At 40.0% G+C, this 19,213-nt stretch overlaps 1 protein-coding gene across 7 annotated transcripts in view; it reads right to left on the bottom strand.

Moving 5' to 3' along the window:
- Positions 1-19,213, bottom strand: part of C5H12orf50 (chromosome 5 C12orf50 homolog) — a 58,584-nt gene that overhangs the window by 25,030 nt on the left and 14,341 nt on the right. For 6 of the 7 annotated variants that reach the window (XM_075600475.1, XM_075600477.1, XM_075600476.1 and 3 more), the window contains 6 exons: positions 17,988-18,068; positions 17,793-17,909; positions 16,301-16,408; positions 4,536-4,640; positions 2,155-2,259; positions 487-696 (listed from right to left, as the gene is read on the bottom strand). In XM_075600475.1, coding sequence (XP_075456590.1) covers positions 487-696; positions 2,155-2,259; positions 4,536-4,640; positions 16,301-16,408; positions 17,793-17,909; positions 17,988-18,068 — 726 coding nt within the window. The remainder of the gene's footprint in view (positions 1-486; positions 697-2,154; positions 2,260-4,535; positions 4,641-16,300; positions 16,409-17,792; positions 17,910-17,987; positions 18,069-19,213) is intronic. The other variant, XM_075600474.1, reaches the window with a different exon arrangement.

The raw sequence follows: 19,213 nt of genomic DNA, 5'->3' as shown, positions 1-19,213 counted from the left end.
GACGCGGATTGGATGACTACCCCCTCTGGCTCTCGACTTTGGCTCTACTTGGACTTCGTGACTTCTGGCATCCCTGACCTTGGCAACGGCAATAACTACTCCTTCTCTACTACCGGTACCGGCAAATATTGTCTTCACTACTATACCTGGCCTGGCAACAATAACACCACACTCCGGACACGCTCCCTTTGCTGCGGGTGCGTGTATCCCTACGTCTCACCTCAGCACAGGGGACGGGTCTGGTCTGCGGGCAGCACCGGCGTAACACTGACATTGTGTTACATTATGGCATTGCCCCTGATAATATTTCAGAACTCATTAAACAAATATCTTCTAGTAAGAGTAACAATAACAAAAGAAAGCAAAACATTTTTGCCCCTCTATTTTATTTTCATTGGCAAATTGTTTCCGATGTCTGCTAAAAACAATCTAAAAACTATAAAATGTAGATGGAGTTCTGAAGTAAATACAATTACGCAAACTCACTTTTTGGTGCATTCTCTTTCAATGATTTTGCAACATCTGTGGAAGTGTTTTCCAATTTGTTTTTAACTTGTGGTGCCGTATTTAAGAAATTGTTATAAGGAGGGGATGGTGTGCCGGTGTTATAGTAACAACATATCTCTAAATCTGTGCAATCATGTTTCCATCTCTGGTTGTAAAAATGTCCCTTAGGTTTTGGTCTTCCATGCGGTGCTGAAAAAAAAAAAAAGTTAGACATTGCTTTAAAAACAAAGAAAATAGAATCAGTTTAGTTTCAGCCTCTAACATTTTAACTTGATTCTTTCTTGTATCCTATTCTAGCTGGTATGTTAGTGTTAAACAGCGAAAGTCTCATATTAAATAAATAAACAGATATAGCATGACCTGTGTTTATCTACGAAGTCTATTGTTTGAGCACAACCCCTGTTTCATGTTTAAATGACAAGATTTCTCTCCACTCTCCAACTCTCCATGCGTTGGGTAAACCAACAGATATGAGTAGGTGTTGAGCTAATCTGTCGGAGAAATATGTCATGGCTATAAAAATTCAAAGATAAATCTTCAGCTTGGAGGATTAAGCTAGGGAACAGATCATTTTTCATCTGGCTGACAAAACATATATATACTGTACATTTTTAATAACTTATCAATGTATGGCAATGTATTACAGTCCAGGGTCCTGGAAAAGATCAATGTTTTTATTGTAATTGGTTCTGTGAAACTTTTATCTTAGATAATTATAATCCCCTTCCTAGCTCACTGGCTTTTCGTGCCATCTTCATTATATTGCATATCAAACAAAGGGAGTAAGCTAAGAAGAATACAAGTCAACAATCTTATAATAACAAAATAAGTAAAGATTGTATAAACCCCTTAAGAATTTAGTAACCCTGAAAACATAAAAAGTTTATTCAAAACTACTGTAGTCGGATATTTTCTTGCGGAGTTGGATTCACAGCCCAGCGCTGTGATAAAAATGTGGACAAAGAACCTGAAATTGCCTTTAGCATGACTATAGTGCTGTAGTGCCCATTAGGAATAAACATTTACTGTGCACACAATGATAACCAATTAGCACAACGTAGTTTATATACTGTATGGTTCCTACCTATATATTATTAAGACATGTACCTGTACAAATGCATTACATTTTTGCTGTATATTATTAGTTATTAATTCATACATTACATATTCAGTATTTCTCTAATTTCAAACACCAAGATAAAAACATAAAAAATGTGTGGATTTAGATTTACAGTGCAGTTATTATTTTGGTAACTTAATCAGCCTCTCTACATGGTAGCATTACAACAAACCCACATAATTGCACCAAAATTGTTTTGTCTTCATTTCTGCTGTAAAGATTTTTAAATAGTATGTAATTATATGTTGGACTTCATGATAAAGGGCACATGTTGGAGTAAAATAAATGGTCCAGAAATAGCAGTGTTTAAGTGCTCTGGATATTTTCTACACAATGGAGTTTATTCACAAAAAGATAACTGTTAATGGTAATTAAGAGTAATTCACTTGAATGGCAGTGAAGAATCACAAATGGTTATAGCCATTGAGTGAATAACCGCTGAGGAAAGATTTTTATACATTGCCACTGCTAAACAACATTCTAGTATAGAGTGCAGTGTACATGGTAAGAAATTATTTTTAGTCTACCTTTTCCATTTGAAAATTTGGAGAAGGGTCTTTGCGTATCTTCAACTGTCATCTTCCTTTCAGCAATGTCTCCATTCATTTTTTTCTGTACACGGTTGATGGCCTCTGTTCAATAGGAACATTAAAGTAATATTACATTCTTCTTCACATAAAACCCACATTTGTAAAAACATGAAATATGATCATGGCAAACTTGAACATATATTTATCATTGCACAAAAGAGTTAAGCCTGATCTGTAAAAATCTGAGTGTGTCATACTCAGGGTCTGAGTCAAGTTTGCCAATGGACAAAGTGACTGAACTGATCAGAAGATCTTGAGGCTGGATGTTGTCTTTTCAATTACAGCCCACTGTATTTTTTCCATCAAAATAATAGGGTCAGAAAGCAAGCAAGATGCTGAACTTTCTGTAATTGACACAGAGGTGATGTATCAAGCAAGCCTTGAAACACAATTTACTCAAGAAGCATAATTTTAATTTGGACCTTATTCTGTAAACTGCGATAGAGTCAATTCTGTGCTATTACATAGAAAGCACTAGTGATATATCGGGTACCTGGAAATTTCTCGGTACCTGGCCATATTTTTAGTACCTGGAAATTACCCAGACCTGATAGGGTGCTAGGTACTGGATACTTCCATCCTGCTCTGCTCCCTCTGTCCTCCTCCTCACTCACCGACCTTACTCCATGGTGGTGGGAGAAGAGGGCGGAGAATGGCAGGGCAGCAGAAGAGGGGGAGGATGGGAGGATATCAGCCGGCAGAGGAGGAGGACGACAGCGGGCGGTGGAGGGAGAGAACGGCAGCAGGCAGAGGAGGAGGATGTGGCAAAATGTGATACGTACATGCCATTATATTATGTAAATCTTACCTAATGTTTACTATTAAACATTTTTCAAATTGCACATTCACACATATGGTATAAAATTAGTCAAAAAAAGGAGATGGGAATAGACTTGGCAATTTAAGCAGTGGCAAAATTTGATACATGCCATTATATTATGTAAACTTACCTAATGCGTACTATTAAACATTTTCCGGATTGACATTCACACATATGATTCAAAATTGGTCTAAGTAGATGGAAAGACCATTCTCTAAACTGCGTTAGTGGTGATCTGATGCCATTTCACAGAAAGCCCTATTGAAATCAATGGCACTTTCTAGTGATGTACCGGGTACTAAAAAATACATGGTACCTGGGGGGGAAAGAAAAGTTACCCGATCAGGTAACTGGTTACTCGGTCGGGTAGGTATGGGGGGGTTGGGCGGAGGTATAAGCGCAGGGCAGAGGTGGCGGAGGAGGATAGCAGCTGGTGGTTTAGGAAGAGGAGGAGGATGTCAGGCGGCAACGGGCAGAGGATCGCGGGAGTGAAGAAGGGCAGCAAAGGATGGCCGGGGAGGAGTGTGCTGTAGCAGTGGCAGACACCAGAAGTCAGTGAAGACTTCCGGGTCAGACCGTTGAAACTCGCTCCTCCCAGGTTGTCCTGCTCTGCTTCACTCCCACGATCTTCTGTCCTCTTCTCCCACTGCTGCCTGACGTCCTCCTCCTCTCCCTCCGCTGCTGGCTGCTATCCTCCTCAGCCGCCACTGCCCTGCGCTTATACCCCCCACTTCTGCCGCCCCCCATACCTACCAGACCGAGTACCTGGATACCCGGCCCGGTAACTTTTCTTACCCCCCCCCCCCCCCCCCCGGGTACCAGGTATTTTTTAGTACCCGGTACATCACTAGAAAGCACCATTGATTTCAATAGGGCTTTCTGTGAAATGGCATCAGATCAGCGCTAACGCATTTTAGAGAATGGTCTTTCCATCTACTTAGACCAATTTTGAATCATATGTGTGAATGTCAATCCGGAAAATGTTTAATATTACGCATTAGGTAAGTTTACATAATATAATGGCATGTATCAAATTTTGCCACTGCTTAAATCCTCAGTAAAACCAAACTTTAAATATAGAGTACAGTTTCTGGGCCTCTTTCCACAAAACAGACATTATGGAACTGGAAATTGTGCAGAGAACAGCCGTTAAATTAATAAAGGGGATTGAAAGTCTGACGTCTGAGGAAAGGCTATACAAATTAGGATTGTTTGTTTCAAAGTTTCCCTTTCTTACTGCTTACTGCTCCCCCTCTCTCTTTGTCTCCCCCATCTCAACTCTATTACTTTCCCTGTCATTCTCCTATCGGCACCCCGTGTCTATCTTCGCCCCTGTCTCTTAGCCCCACCTCCATATGCTCTTCCAGCGGATTGGAAGGGAGGAAGTGACCGTGGAAAGAGTAGGTTGGGGCCGCAGGGGAAGCCGGCCACCTGTTGCCCACCAGTGATCTACGTACTGTAGTTTCTTTCTAATAACTGAATAGATTGCCATGTATACCTTTATCTTGACATTCTGAGACTTTCTGTTGAATTTCTCCAGTAAAGGACTTTGATCTATGTTGTTTATTATATAGCTTCCTTTGTTGCACATAGCAGTCACCACCTAGAAAGCATAAATACTTTAGTGTGTGTATTTACACACATATACACACACACAAAGCAGAAAATAGCCGAGTTAGTCCAGTTGCGATAGTGCAGAATAAATGAGTTCTTCAGTATTAGGTGATACCTTTTTTATTGGACTAACAATTTATGTCATAGGACAAGCTTTCGAGAGTTATCCTCTCTTCTTCAGGTCAAGCAATACTGATATACAAAGGATTCAATGGCTGAAACAGTGTAGAGAAAAAAAAACAACAGATATGGACTGTAGATAAGGTAGGGTGTTAAAAGTGTTTGAAGCCAAGGGACGGTGACAAGGAAAGGTGGGAAGGGGGAGGGATGCTGGGGGGGAGAGAAAGTGTGGATAAGAATGGAGGCAAGCAGGATAATTACAAACAATTTTGATAGGGTGTGAGAAAACCCATGTCCGCATTAAGTCCTTTGGTTTTAGTGTCAAAGAGCCATATCATTCTGAGTTCAAATGTTTTCCGTTCTTGGGTGCGTTTAAACATTCCATTGAGGATTTTGATTTTTAAATCATTTATGGAATGATCTGGTTGTGAGAAGTGATGTCCCACAGGTGAGCAGTATCTTCCTTCTTCGTGATGGAGTATGTAGTGTCTGTGCATATTCATTCTTCCTTGTAGTTTTTGGCTGGTTTCCCCAATGTAGCAACTTTGGTCACATTTGTTGCACTGAATCATATATGATAAACGTGGGTTTACGAAAAATAATCAAAGATCTGCAACCCATGCTGGCAGAGGATGCGACATTAAAAGAAATCTTTCCCAAACCCCCCATTCTTGCATTCAGGCAACCACCAAACCTCAAACAGAAATTAGTGAGCAGAAAACTTCACAACGATTTTAAAGACACTGATAATGGCACAAAACTGTGCAACAACAAACGCTGCAAACTCTGCAAACATATTTGCCAAGATCCCACCGCCAGTCACAACCATAGAACATTCAATGCTAAAGGATCATACAGCTGCACATCTAGGAATATAGTGTATATGATTCATTGCAACAAATGTGACCAAGGTTGCTACATTGGGGAAACCAGACAAAAACTACAATGAAGAATGATTATGCACAGACACTCTAAACTCCATCACGAAGAAGGAAGATACTGCTCACCTGTGGGACATCACTTCTCACAACCAGATCATTCCATAAATGATTTAAAAATCAAAATCCTCAATGGAATGTTAAAACGCACTCAAGAACGGAAAACATTTGAACTCAGAATGATATGGCTCTTTGACACCAAAACCAAAAGACTTAATGCGGACATGGGTTTTCTCACACCCTATCAAAATTGTTTGTAATTATCCTGCTTGCCTCCATTCTTATCCACACTCTCTCTCCCCCTCCTGCATCCCTCCCCCTCCCCACCTTTCCTTGTCACCGTCCCCTGGCTTCAAACACTTTTAACACCCTACCTTATCTACAGTCCATATCTGTTGTTTTTTTTCTCTACACTGTTTTAGCTATTGAATCCTTTGTATATCAGTATTGCTTGACCTGAAGAAGAGAGGATAACTCTCGAAAGCTCTTTTGATAACAGACAATGAATAAGCAATGTATTCAGACATTGCTTGTATTGGGAGAAACACATCCCAAAATCATGCCACTAATATGTCCTGCCCCTAAATCACGCCTCTAATCAAAGCTACACCCAAGACACACCCAGGTTACGCCTATGTTAAGCCTATGCTACGCCTCTAATCAGTATCTTCTTTTTCTGGTATAAAAGTCATTACCCTATGAGTAATAAATTGAGACAAAGGATTTGAAACCTGGCTTGCTTTACGTTTCATTTCTTTCGTATTCCCGGGCCTGTAAGTTCATCAAAAATCGGAGATAACAAGTGGCAGTGTGTGAAAGCTTCCCGGGGAAGTCTGCTGCAATATGGTGCAGATGTGTTTCCAGTCACAAGGCCTTCAGCTTTCTTGGCAGAGGAAAGGTTCCTCTCAGTTCTGAAGCCTAGGCGAGGAAAAAGGTTTTCCTTCAGTTTTGGTGTCAGAGGTCTGGATTCACAGAGGCGGCAAGTGAGTATATGTGATTTTTACATTGTCTCACCCCCCCTCTGGGAATTTAAAAGACCTAAATTGTGACTGTGGATTGGGTCAGAGTCCCTTGACAACATTTTTGGTTAGAGTCCAGTAAATTTTGTGCACGACTGGACTGTTATCTCTGATCTAGTTGAACGACCATTGTATATTGTGTAAAGTATAAGAATTGTATTATTATTTATCTGCAATTATTTGTCATAATTTAGCTGTTTTTCTATAAGCTACCAATGGTTTATGCTGGTCCCAGAAATCAATCAGGAAGAATAGCTCAGAATAATGGTGTCTGTTCTAATTGTGGTGGTTTTGGTCATTGGCAGAGAGTGTGCCACTATCAGAGTCAGAAGCAGGGAAGTGCTGCTTCGCCCGTGGGGGCTCAGAGTGAAAGTCTCTGTAAAAAAAAAAAAAAAAAACACGCTACCTTATGTAAAAGAGTTTGTTTGTAACCCTGATGAATTTTTTCCTAAATGATTTCTTGTGTGAAAGATACTGTGGGTCATGCTGATTATCATATGTGTATAGGTCACCATCCATGCATTTGCAGATAATTACAAAAAATATGAATATTAGTTGCTCATGATGAAATCTAAATTTTAAAAGGTTTTCAAAAGGTGTACGCAAAATATAGAGAGAAATACCTCACAACAAAAAGGGAGTGTATTCAGCTCTGTCCCTGGTTATAGTTTGAAAGGTTTATTCGTCCTGGCCAGGCGAAGGCTTTTTAAACCGGACATTTTCTTTTAGTTTGCGGTATTTCTATCTTAACGAAAGGAGGGGCACAGCCTCTACCTTACAGTTTAAAGAATGTGAAGCATTCACATTAAAATTAACTAGCTCTGTGCTTAAGCAGTTTATTTATGTGAACAAGGTAATGTAGAACTGTTTTGTTATCTGTTTGTGTGTACGAGCGACGTTTTTGTGTTGTGTGTCCTGTATTGTGTGTAACCAGTAAGATAACACATTTCAATTTTATTTCTACAGGATTAGGATATGTTTGGGAATATTTTTGTTTAAAAAGGCTGGTAAAAGCTCACAAGCACTGTTTGAATTAATATATTGTATTATATATGTATGTAACGCCATTAATGTGCATAGCGCTTCAAAGTAGGGTGTCCGTGGTGGCAAATGCTGCAGAGAGGTTGAGTAATATGAGCAGAGTGTAATGATATCTGTCTTTAGCAGCATGGAGGTCATCAGTTATTGTAGTGAGAATTGTCTCCGTTAAATAAGCAGTGTAAAAGCCATACAACATAGGTAGGGTCAAGCTTGCAGTTTTGTTTTTGTTTTTTAGTCATGGTAAAACTGTTGCATGTTTGAAGAGATTTTGTTTTAGTTTAAGAGAGGGCAGAGTTGAAACGAGATAGCATAAAATTGTATTGATGGAAGTTTGCAGGAATATGAGATTTCTTTCAGAAGGCATTCAGGGGAATGAGTGGAAGAATATTGCATGCTCTTGTTGGCATAGATTTGGTGTTTATAAGTAATTTGAAATATTCCCGTTATTTAATTTTTGAAAGGCCATACAAAATGCAGTTTTAAGACAACGAAACCCATTATCTGCTATACATACTTTGAGGTTTCTGGTGAAAAGCCTGGAACAACTGTCTGTTTGCCCAGAAAGAAAAAAAAGCGTTTTGAAAATTATTATTTTTTTTAATTCAGAGTGTCTTTAAAAGTTAATGCTGGCCGTGTGCTCAGCACTTTGCAAAGAGTTCAAAATGTGTCTATTTTAAAAGGAAATCTCTTGTTCAGGATTTTTATTATATTTACAGGTTCCCTATAGTTAATGCTACAGTTGTTAAAAGACCTACTGCAGGCTCTTTTTCTTTTAACACAAGCAGTAAATATTTTTATAGTCGCTACACATACAAATCTATTTACCAGTTTAATTTTGCTATATCAAGCAACCTGTTTTCATAACGATTTTTGTATTTTTGTTCACATAATTATATAGATAATATATGAACAAAAGAGGGGAGATACATAGGTTATTGAAGGACTCTCTGAGATCCCGATAGAGGATCCAGAACTTGATATGTTGTAAATAATACACAATGCACAGCAGGTTCAGAATTTATTATATCAATGTTAACTCCAAGGGCTCTTGCAGTAATAAAGGTTGCTGCAATACTAACAGGGCTGACAGGCCCCAGGTAAAAAAAAAAATAATACCTTTGCAGATGTCACAGCAAAGCAGGTAGCAAGCCGTCCCTATGTTGAGGGATATATCATATCTGCCAAATTTACAATTTTGTAAACATTTATTCATTTTTGGGTATGTCCTGGACATAGAGTTAAAGGACAGGGGATATATAATTGCAAGTGCAGTTGCATAAGTGAATAGGATATACATTATATACAGGGCATTTCACATTTTTAGCAGAATAGTTACAGAATCCAAGAGTGACTGTGGGTGTGGGACAATAGCCATGAGTGTAGGCTGTTGGGATGCTTGCTTTGTGGGGCAAGTTTTAAGGTTAGTTAGTAATTAAATGACTAAAAGGTTGACACCATTTGCATCAGAGAAAATGGCAGATGGCAGTTAGGTATGAATGAGAGCAAGTCTGTATTGGGAGAAGAGAGATTGATCTGTAGTTCGAGACAGTGTTTTTGTCCCCATTTTTGAAGATTGGGACAACTCTGGCAGTTTTCCAGGTCTTAGGGATATGGCCTGCAGACAGGACAGAGTTAATTATGGAAGCAATTGGTTTGGCACAGGCTGAGGTACCAAGTTTTAGGAACTTGGATTGTAGCAAAGTCAACTCCATATTGGTTGCTTAGTTTAAAATTTGAGGAGCGTTAATAGAGGATACCTCTGTTAATATGCGGATGCTAATAATAGTAGTAACCATATTAATACAAGAATTTATTTCTAGGTATAAATTCTCTCCCTATGAGACACTTATGGGATGAGTTATGACCATCAGTAGTTCAAAGGAACGAATTAAGGACCATGTTATTGGTAATAAAACAATTAATAAGTATTGCATGCAACTAATATATATTTTTGAGTCTCTCTAGGCACAGGTTAAAGCTGAAAGTGCACCTACGCGAGACGGGTTAATGGTCAAGCATTTTCTACGCAAGCATGCTCTTCATCCCAGATGAAAAGGCCATTTAAATACTACTCATCACCAGCATTGCAGTAAAAAAAATTTTGCTTATCATCATGGATACACATCACGCACGTCAAAATAGTGCCAGCCTAGCCACAAACAGCTAATAAAGACAAAGACATAGCGCCTGCAAATTAGTGTTTTGATGGACAAAATACTCTCTGACCACTAATCATCAAGGGAGAAAGGTCATAGGCAAAAAAAGTCCAGGCCTCAACACACGAACTTTGAACTTTTTATTTTGACAGGTTTTTATTATTTTTCAATTACAATGTATGCTCCATTATGTTTGTGTAAGTGGCGTCCCATAAGGATGACAAAATAGTATAAGGTATTATTTGTTTAACTCTGTTTATTTTGTTTGGATTTATAGGTTAATGGAATCTCCCTGCAGAATGATATCCCGGTGGGAGAATGTTTTGTCAGTCAAACAAACGGTTATGTTAATTGCTCACAGGTAGAGTTAGAAACAAAAGAGAGACGCCCAATACACAAGTGCTAAAAAGTAGTCTATGGGAAGAATAAGTTTCAGGGAATTTATTCCCAAATGTAGGAGTTGGGTTACTGTATGACAGGTTTACAGGGATATCCTCAATCATACAACCACAGACATTTACTCACTTAACCAAGAATAGGTTTAGTTTAAATTAATGACTCTGCAGAATAGAATAGCTCTAGACTATATTTTAGCCTCAAAGGGAGGGGCATGTATGTGCCCTAGTTAAAGCGCAATGTTGTGTATTTATCCAGGATTCAGGAACCATTGGGATTTGGTGGTTGGATTGATTTGCTTTGAGTGAAGCTAGCAAATGTTTTTGCATGTGTGTTTGTCCGACTCATTGCTCTCTATGTGTTAAGTACAGCAAAACTCTGATCCAGAAGTGCGTTGCAACCCCCACCGACGCTATGCTTCTCTGTGGTGATGATGTCGCCAGTCCCCCAGAAGAGACCGAAGAAGAAATCAACTGGGCTGATATAATGGCCAGAAAAGAAAGCAATGAAGTCATGCACAACTTGGCCATCTTGGTCCAGCCGGACTATGAAATGGTTAACTGTTCTGTTCTTTAAATAGACTGTCTCTTAAGGATATGGGGGGACTGAGAAGACTGGATATGAGGAAGGTGGGAGGTCACCAAGGGCCGTGAGTCAACCACAAGGAAAGGATCACAAGTCAGCCATTTTGACCATAGCAGCCATCTTGGTCCGTTTTGCCATTCTGAGTAAATGCAGTATGAAAGATGCGTGCAAGAAGAATGTTTGTGCAGTCGCTCTTAGCAGAAATTAGCCCCCACCAATTCTCACAAATAGATGACCCTTAAATTATGTGCAATATTGAGACGTAAGTAATTTTCTAATCTATAGAATTATTTAATGTTATATATATATATATATACAGGTAAACCCCGTTATAACGCGCCTCGTTATACCGCGATTCGGTTATAACGCGGTTTTCCCGTGGCTCCCGTTTTTAAAAAAAAAATAATAATTTTTTTTTAAATTTAATTTTTTTTTTTTGCACACTGCACACACTGCACACACTGCACACACTGCACACACTCTCACTGCACACATTGCACACACACACTGCTCACTGCACACACACTGCTCATTGCTCACACTGACACACACTGCACATTGCTAACACTGCACACACTGACACACTGCTCATTGCTCACACTGCACACTGCACACACACTGCTCACACTGACACACACTGCACACTGCACACTGCTCACACTGACACACACTGCACACTGCACTCACACTGACACACTGCACACACTGCACACTGCACACACACTGCTCACACTGACACACACTGCACACTGCACACTGCACACACACTGCACACATACCTCCGAATACACATATACATAAATCAGCCTTACCTTGGGGATGATTGGTGAGGCATGTGGCTGCAGGGGGGGGGGCGTGCCAGTGGGGGTGGTGCTGTGGTGGAGGGGGATGATGGCTGCGGGGGCCCCCGATGCTGCGGGGGCCCCCGATGCTGTGGGGGCTGGTGGGATGGCCCGGTGCAGCGCGGGGGGGCATGGGGGAGGTGGCAGGACGACCCTGTGCTACGGCGGGGCCAGGGGGCCCTGTATTGCGGCGCGAGGGCCCTGTGCTGCGGCGGGGGGAAGCCGGACCGGAGGGGAATCCCCCCTCCCATCTCCTGTCACGCGGTGACAGGGGAAGCTGAAGCCGGAGGGGAATCCCCCCTTCCATCTCCTGTCACGCGGTGACAGGGGAAGCCAGAACCGGAGGGGCATCCCCCCTCCCATCTCCTGTCACGCGGTGACAGGGGAAGCTGAAGCCGAAGCCGGAGGGGCATCCCCCCTCCCATCTCCTGTCACGCGGTGACAGGGGAAGCTGAAGCCGGAGGGGCATCCCCCCTCCCATCTCCTGTCCCGCGGTGACGGGGAACCCGAAGCCGGGACCGGAGGGGCATCCCCCCTCCCATCTCCTGTCCCGCGGTGACAGGGGAAGCTGAAAACGGAGGGGCATCCCCCCTCCCATCTCCTGTCACGCGGTGACAGGGGGAAGCCGGGACCGCGGGGTGAATATGCGCTGATGCGGCGGCCATTTTTAAAAAAAATTAGCGCGACCCCGTTACTAACGCGGTGGTCTCGGGGTGGACCCCGAGGACCGCGTTATAACGGGGTTTACCTGTATATGTTTCTATTGGTCACTACAAGGCCATAGTCATAGAGAAGAGTACCAAGTAAGGGTATTTGTTCTTTTAGGAGAACAAAAAGGAGGGAATTGTTAGGACCAGTAGGTCAGGCCAGAATCTGCACTTGTGTTAAGCATCCATGTTGTCTGTTCATAATTAAGATTCTGTAGTCAGCTTTTGCTGAAATATAATTCCTAATGCACTCAGTTTCTGCCAAATTACATTTCCTTTCTCCCTGCTCAGGATATTGCTAAGATACTTTTTGTATTGTCAGTTTCCTGCTTTTTTAGTCAAATATACAAAAGACTGGTTCTCTGAAAGAGGCAAAATAGTATAACTTAGTTGCTAGAGATTCAAGGTCTCTTTTGATAACAGACAATGAATAAGCTATGTATTCAGAGATTGCTTGTATTGGGAGAAACACGTCCCAAAATCATGCCACTAATATGTCCTGCCCCTAAATCACGCCTCTAATCAAAGCTACACCCAAGACACACCCAGGTTACGCCTATGCTACGCCTATGTTACGCCTCTAATCAGTATCTTCTTTTTCTGGTATAAAAGTCATTACTATATGAGTAATAAATTGAGACAAAGGATTTGAAACCTAACTTGCGTTACGTTTCATTTCTTTCGTATTCCCGGGCCTGTAAGTTCATCAAGATAGAGATAACAAGTGGCAGTGCGTGAAAGCTTCCCGGGGAAGTCTGCTGCAATATGGTGCAGATGTGTATCCAGTCACAAGTCCTTCAGCTTTCTTGGCAGAGGAAAGGTTCCTCTCAGTTCTGAAGCCTAGGCGAGGAAAATGGTTTTCCTTCAGGGTGCAATCTAAAATGCATTTTATAGCTCTGCTATCCAAAATGAATTTTGAGCAAAACTCATGTTTTGATGCACACTTCAAGCATACCCCTTTTTCTTAAAAAATAAATAAAAATAAAAATGAAAGTATGTGGTAATGTTTTAAATGTTTTTTTGCTTTGAGGTTTTCTGGCAGTTACTGGCAGCCACTTTAATGCATTCCTGAGAACTTGTTTTTCTGGGCTCGATAATTCAAGAATTGGAAACGGCTGAGATACAAAACAATTATCAAAAACTCAGGGCTCAGAAGAGCTCTGTCACGTACCCGTGTGTGTGTGTGTTAAAAGGGTTATCAACAACCGGTCGCGAAGTTGTGTCACTCAACTCCACGCAGACCCAAAACCCTCATTTTGCCACCACAAGCAGAATTAATTTAGCAGTTACACCACAGGAAAGAAACAGAAAGTGAACTGCGCTCTTATAATCATGAATAAAGTGCTTAATGGTGAATATTAAGTAAAAAATAAACCTGTTACTTTAAATGTGAGGTTTGTGCTGCTGTATTCGTGGAATGGCTCCACAAACCAAGTGCTAGAGGAAAAACGAAAAAAGAAACAGCGCAAAAAACCTCATAGTGTAGCATATAAAATTATATTGTGATATAAAACAGGTGAGTATTGCACATACATCAGATTTAAAAATTACTAGCAGGACATGTATATGGACATGTTACCAATCAGCAACAACTGGTAGGTTAGTAGCGATCACCGGGTGGAATCTCCTCTCACGTCTCCCGTAAGTAGTCCCAGCAACGCTTCACTCGCTCAGGTAGAAGTCAGCTGCTACACGGCATGGGTACAGCAACTGCTGCGGGAAGGTTAGCTTTCCCTCTGGTTCCTTGGCGTCGATTAGCGTGCACGGCATCCACTGAGTGCGCGCGTTGATGACGTCATCAGAAGGCGCCAACGGATGTCTCACGCAGTCTCGGCCAGCAAGAAGAGTACAGGGGATAACCGGAGATTGTCCCAGTATGAAGAGAATGGCGGATAGGATAAAGCCACAGCGGGTAGTGCTAGGAATGTGCCCTCTTAATCCATATAATGTACTTTGTTAGGGATCCCTGATCTGATGACGTCATCAACGCGCGCACTCAGTGGAGGCTGTGCTGAGCGAGTGGAGCGTTGCTGGGACTACTTACGGGAGACGTGAGAGGAGATTCCACCCGGTGATCGTTAACCTACCAGTTGTTGCTGATTGGTAACATGTCCATATACATGTCCTGCTAGTAATTTTTAAATCTGTTTTATATCACAATATAATTTTATATGCTACACTATGAGGTTTTTTGCGCTGTTTCTTTTTTCGTTTTTACATCACAGGAAAACCTGGTGCCCTCAGAAGAATTTCCAAATGAACAAAAATCCAATTTAGCCAAACGTGTACAAAAATGGGGGGAAAGCTCATGAAAGGTAATACAGTACCAACAAGATCAAACAATTTATAGTATAAACATGAGTAAAACAGAGAACTTATACATTACCATACAAAGTCCTTTGAGACCTACACAAACACAGTGCACCCAGTTAAGTCTACCCTTGTGTGTCTCAAATACAAATTCTTATACCTCATACTCCTTTAATCTGAGAGTAAATCTAGATCTGACTGGCCGGTAGGCTTGTGCCCCATGGTCTCTGGGTTTCAGGGAGGTTATATTACTTGACTTTGAAGCTTAATATACACCTCTGGGTACCTGCACCCATTCATTACACCCATCCTGTCATTTTAACATAAACAGTTAGGGAAACTTTGTTACTAAATTCATGACTGATACTCCATCAGGAGTTAAATCACCTTTCTTCTGGCTACCTGGCACTGGAAGGGAGCAGTTCCCCTGAGAGACATCGGTGAGATGAATGTTTGATTCAAGGTAAATCCCTTACCAAAGCAGAATAGAGAGCTCTTTTATATAGACAAGAGGAGATGTTTTACCTATCTGAAATCTGATTGCCTGCTCAGAAGTTTGTCTCACACAATCACAAAAGTAAAGGGAATAATACAATTTAAGAAGAGAAAGAAACAAATATGTTCATCTTGCTTTGTACAATACCCCAAGAAATTGTAATTTACCTCTTTCAAACTTATACTGTACTGCTGTTTTTCTTTCACTGTTGCTCACATGACACCAGTTCACACACACATCTATATCTCATATTTGCAATTCAGATTTTTGTTTAGTATGCAAATATAGATTAGTGTAATGTGTGTTCATTTTGTACGGTCTACTTCAATGATTTAAAATGCACATATCTTGCCTAACCTATAACATTTTTCTAATTAATTTCACACAATTAAATCTGCTGCCCATGTATAACTACAATTGATAGCAAATTATACTTGCTGAATCTTTACAACCGACAGTGCAATTTTTAGTTCATAATTTAATGATTTTAAATGAGTGGTCTTTTTATGTACAGTTGGTTTGTCACAATAGTAGGTGTGTTGATTCCCTACAGTAGTGGCAGTAGCCACTTTTGACAGGTGCTAAATTCCATGGTGAATTTAGGTCAGTAAAAGGACTAAAATAAAGTTCTGCAAATAACTTAACATTATGTCTACTCCCTTTATTGTATAATACTGATAAAATCAGCCATTTCAGCCTGTATTTGCCAAGTGGTGGTTTGCCATAAAGTATGTATGTATACGTTTGTAAAGCCATCCATGTATATAGCACTTAACGGCGGTAATACTGTAGACACAACAAAACAATATGAGATATAATGAAAATAAGTACTTCAATCATAAAATGCGGAGTTTACAGAGACCGTAGTAGGGCGTTATGATAAATGCGTGTGCCTGTGGAAGTACTATGGGGCTACCAAATGCTTAGTTACTCTTATTACATAGCAACACTTCAAAAACATGGGCTTTAAAGTAAATATTCTGGTATTATTGTAGTCCTCAAGTTGTAGAAAGATACCATTTAAAATAAAGAAACTCACCTCCTTTCGCAAAAGAATCAATGTTTGTCTTGATATATTCATTGGATGATACTGATATTTTTCTCTCTCTTTCAAGATCTAATTTTGTTGGAACTGTAAGGCCATCCCCTATTCAAACAATATATGATTTTGACAAAGTTAATTGTTCATTAACAAGGGTAAGTGTATCTTTGAGTCACTAATAATTTATGGAGATGTAGATCCAAGAAAAATATTGAATTCACCCATTTAATAATTATGGTGTAGCTGTTTCTAATAATTCCATATATTATTGGGGGTTTTATTTAGTTACAGTAATCAGTTGCTGCTATTTTTGTTTTTTATTTCCTAGATTGAAGTGTGAAATGAAAATGGGCTTTGTTACCCAAGATAAACTACCTGTGGACCCATTCTATTTAAGGCAGCAGTTCAAGCAATATCCTACATGTTTTTTTGTTTGTTTTTAATAAATCAGTTCTGTACTATGAGAAAATACTTGTAGCATTTAAAATGTTTTTAAAAAAAATGTTTTAAATACATTTTGAATGTTTCTAATGTAGGAAGCATTTCCAAAGTGACAGCCCCCTTCCCCTTCTGATAGGCTCTAGCTCTTGAGCCCCACCCTCTTTCTGGCAGTGCACCAATTGTATCTAGTAACTGCCCAGTCAATCATATTCCAGGACTACATTGCTCAGAATGCTGTGCAAGAACTCAATTAAATAACCCGGAGCAAGCGATCGATTACTGGATAACGGATCGATCTGCAGCTTAGCTAATCACTTGTCAGTGTGCAGATTGTATAGATGCACATATTGAAGGGAGAAATATATATTTCTTTTTTAACGGCTTCTTTAACTGCAGCTTTAAGTCAATGGAACTATTGCAAATTGACACAGGGATTAGTATAGGGTTCACCTATTTCAATGATGTGCTCATACCACTAAGCTACTTATTTTGATGTAAGTACTTGTGCTGTGGCATGTGGCAAGTAATCCTGCTTATGATACTACCACAGTTATGTCATGGTCATCATTTTTATTTCCACATAAATAATTACTTTATAGAGAGCCTAGATCTAGGGTTGCTAGACATCCCGTATATATGAGATTGTCCCTTATTGCATTGACATGTCCCGCTGTCCTGGAAAAGTCTGTTGGGACACATAATTCTCCTGTATTTAAGTGTATTGACGTGAAATGCCTGAACTGAAAATTACTGTGATGAAATCATTCATAAAAACGTAATACTGTAGATGTATACTTGAATGTAATAGATTCCTTTTCCGATAGATGTCACCTTATTAAATTATGAAAATAATAAAGTTAGGACACTGCCTGGTCATGTTATAATACCATGACACTCACCACTATAGGCGTTACTTTTTCTCCCATCGCTACTTGTTAGTTCAGTGCACTGCCAATAGCATAGAGATGATAAAAACCTTAGCAGTCAAGCACAAGATACCATTCAGTAATAAAGAAAAAAAATCCCAAATAAAAGCAATAAATAATACCTTCCTGCAAGTCTCTGCTAGCTTCCAATGAATTTTGAACCTTTAGCTCAATTTCTTTTGATATAGAGCTTTTTCTACTGTAGATCTCCTGAGAAAACTGAATTTTATAATACTCTCCTGGAGAAAAAAAGGAAAGTGCTATTAACCTAGTTTACAGAATACCTGATGTTAACCACTCAACATCTAAATAACTACCTGCTTTGCAGCACATTTCCATTATTGTCCTTTCTTCTTCTATTTCCTCTGATGTCTTTGTTCTCAGTTCGCAATTCTCTACTGAATACAAGAACAAGGCTTACTTATGTATGTACAAAGATTTTGAAGCGTCCTTTTATACAAATAGAAATATGGAAACAGATCAAAAACATATATAGTACAAATTGAAATAAATATAAATCAAAGAATTAGTTTAATCAAATAAATATAATAGAGTTTATTGACCTGTTATTCAGGACCAGCCATATTAATTATTTTAGGGAGGAAGAGTCAAAATATAAATTCTACAGCTTTTCTCAGAGCAATAAGTAAAAGTGCACTTACCATGCAAAACAGATAACCACGATATAACTTTTACAATAGAATATAATTAAGAGTGGTTTTGAGCTATTCTGAGGGCACTAAACAGCCTTGTAATTAACTCAAGTAATAAGAAAAACATAAGTAGGAAGGGGGGTGGGTGGGGTGAGGGGGTAACAAGGGGAAACAGTGCAGGCTAGACCTAGCCCCAGAATTCTTGATATGCAGGTGTAAATAAGGGGTTGGCATGGCTGGCTCGACGGGGTGTGCATGGCAGTTCGGGGAGGGTTATGAGGTGGACAAGCAGGCTTAAATTGTAACAAACTTAGGCCTTACATTTAACAGAGATCTTAAGCCTAATTAATGGCCTGAACCTGTAAATGAGAGAAAGCCTTGCACAAAAAGACAGAATGGGTATTAAAACAGGAGAAAACGTGTTTTGCAATGTGTTTTGAGTTTTAAGATACGAAGGCAAAAACATCTCTTAGCGGAGATCTGGCTAACCGAAGGCTACAGGTGGTCAGGAAGCTGGAACACTGCAGCTCCTGAGGAAGGGAGCGCTACCATGGTAAGTTGGGTGCACCGCAGGAACATACCAGTCATATGTGCTTCTCTTGTTGATTAAGTAATTGAGAAATTCCTCCTGTCTGATGTGTGACTTTTGGCAGACACCTATTAGATCAGGTTAGCTTGGAAGCCTAAATTCCTCTAGGTTCAGGGATATGCATAAGATGCAGCTCCATTCTTTCCAAAAAGACAGCGAGATCATCAAGATCATTCAATAAGACCTATATCTCATTGCTAAATGTGGTCAATTTAAAAAGAAACCCTCACTTAAAGTTTATATTATTATCCTGAAGAATATCTGCGTTTTGTTTAAAGCTACATCGGCATGTGAGGCTGGG

This window comes from Ascaphus truei, chromosome 5, assembly GCF_040206685.1.
Source record: "Ascaphus truei isolate aAscTru1 chromosome 5, aAscTru1.hap1, whole genome shotgun sequence".
NCBI classification, from domain to species: Eukaryota; Metazoa; Chordata; class Amphibia; order Anura; family Ascaphidae; genus Ascaphus; species Ascaphus truei.
The sequence above is the reverse complement of the archived record's forward strand: the minus strand, read 5'-3'. Positions and strand labels throughout refer to the sequence as shown.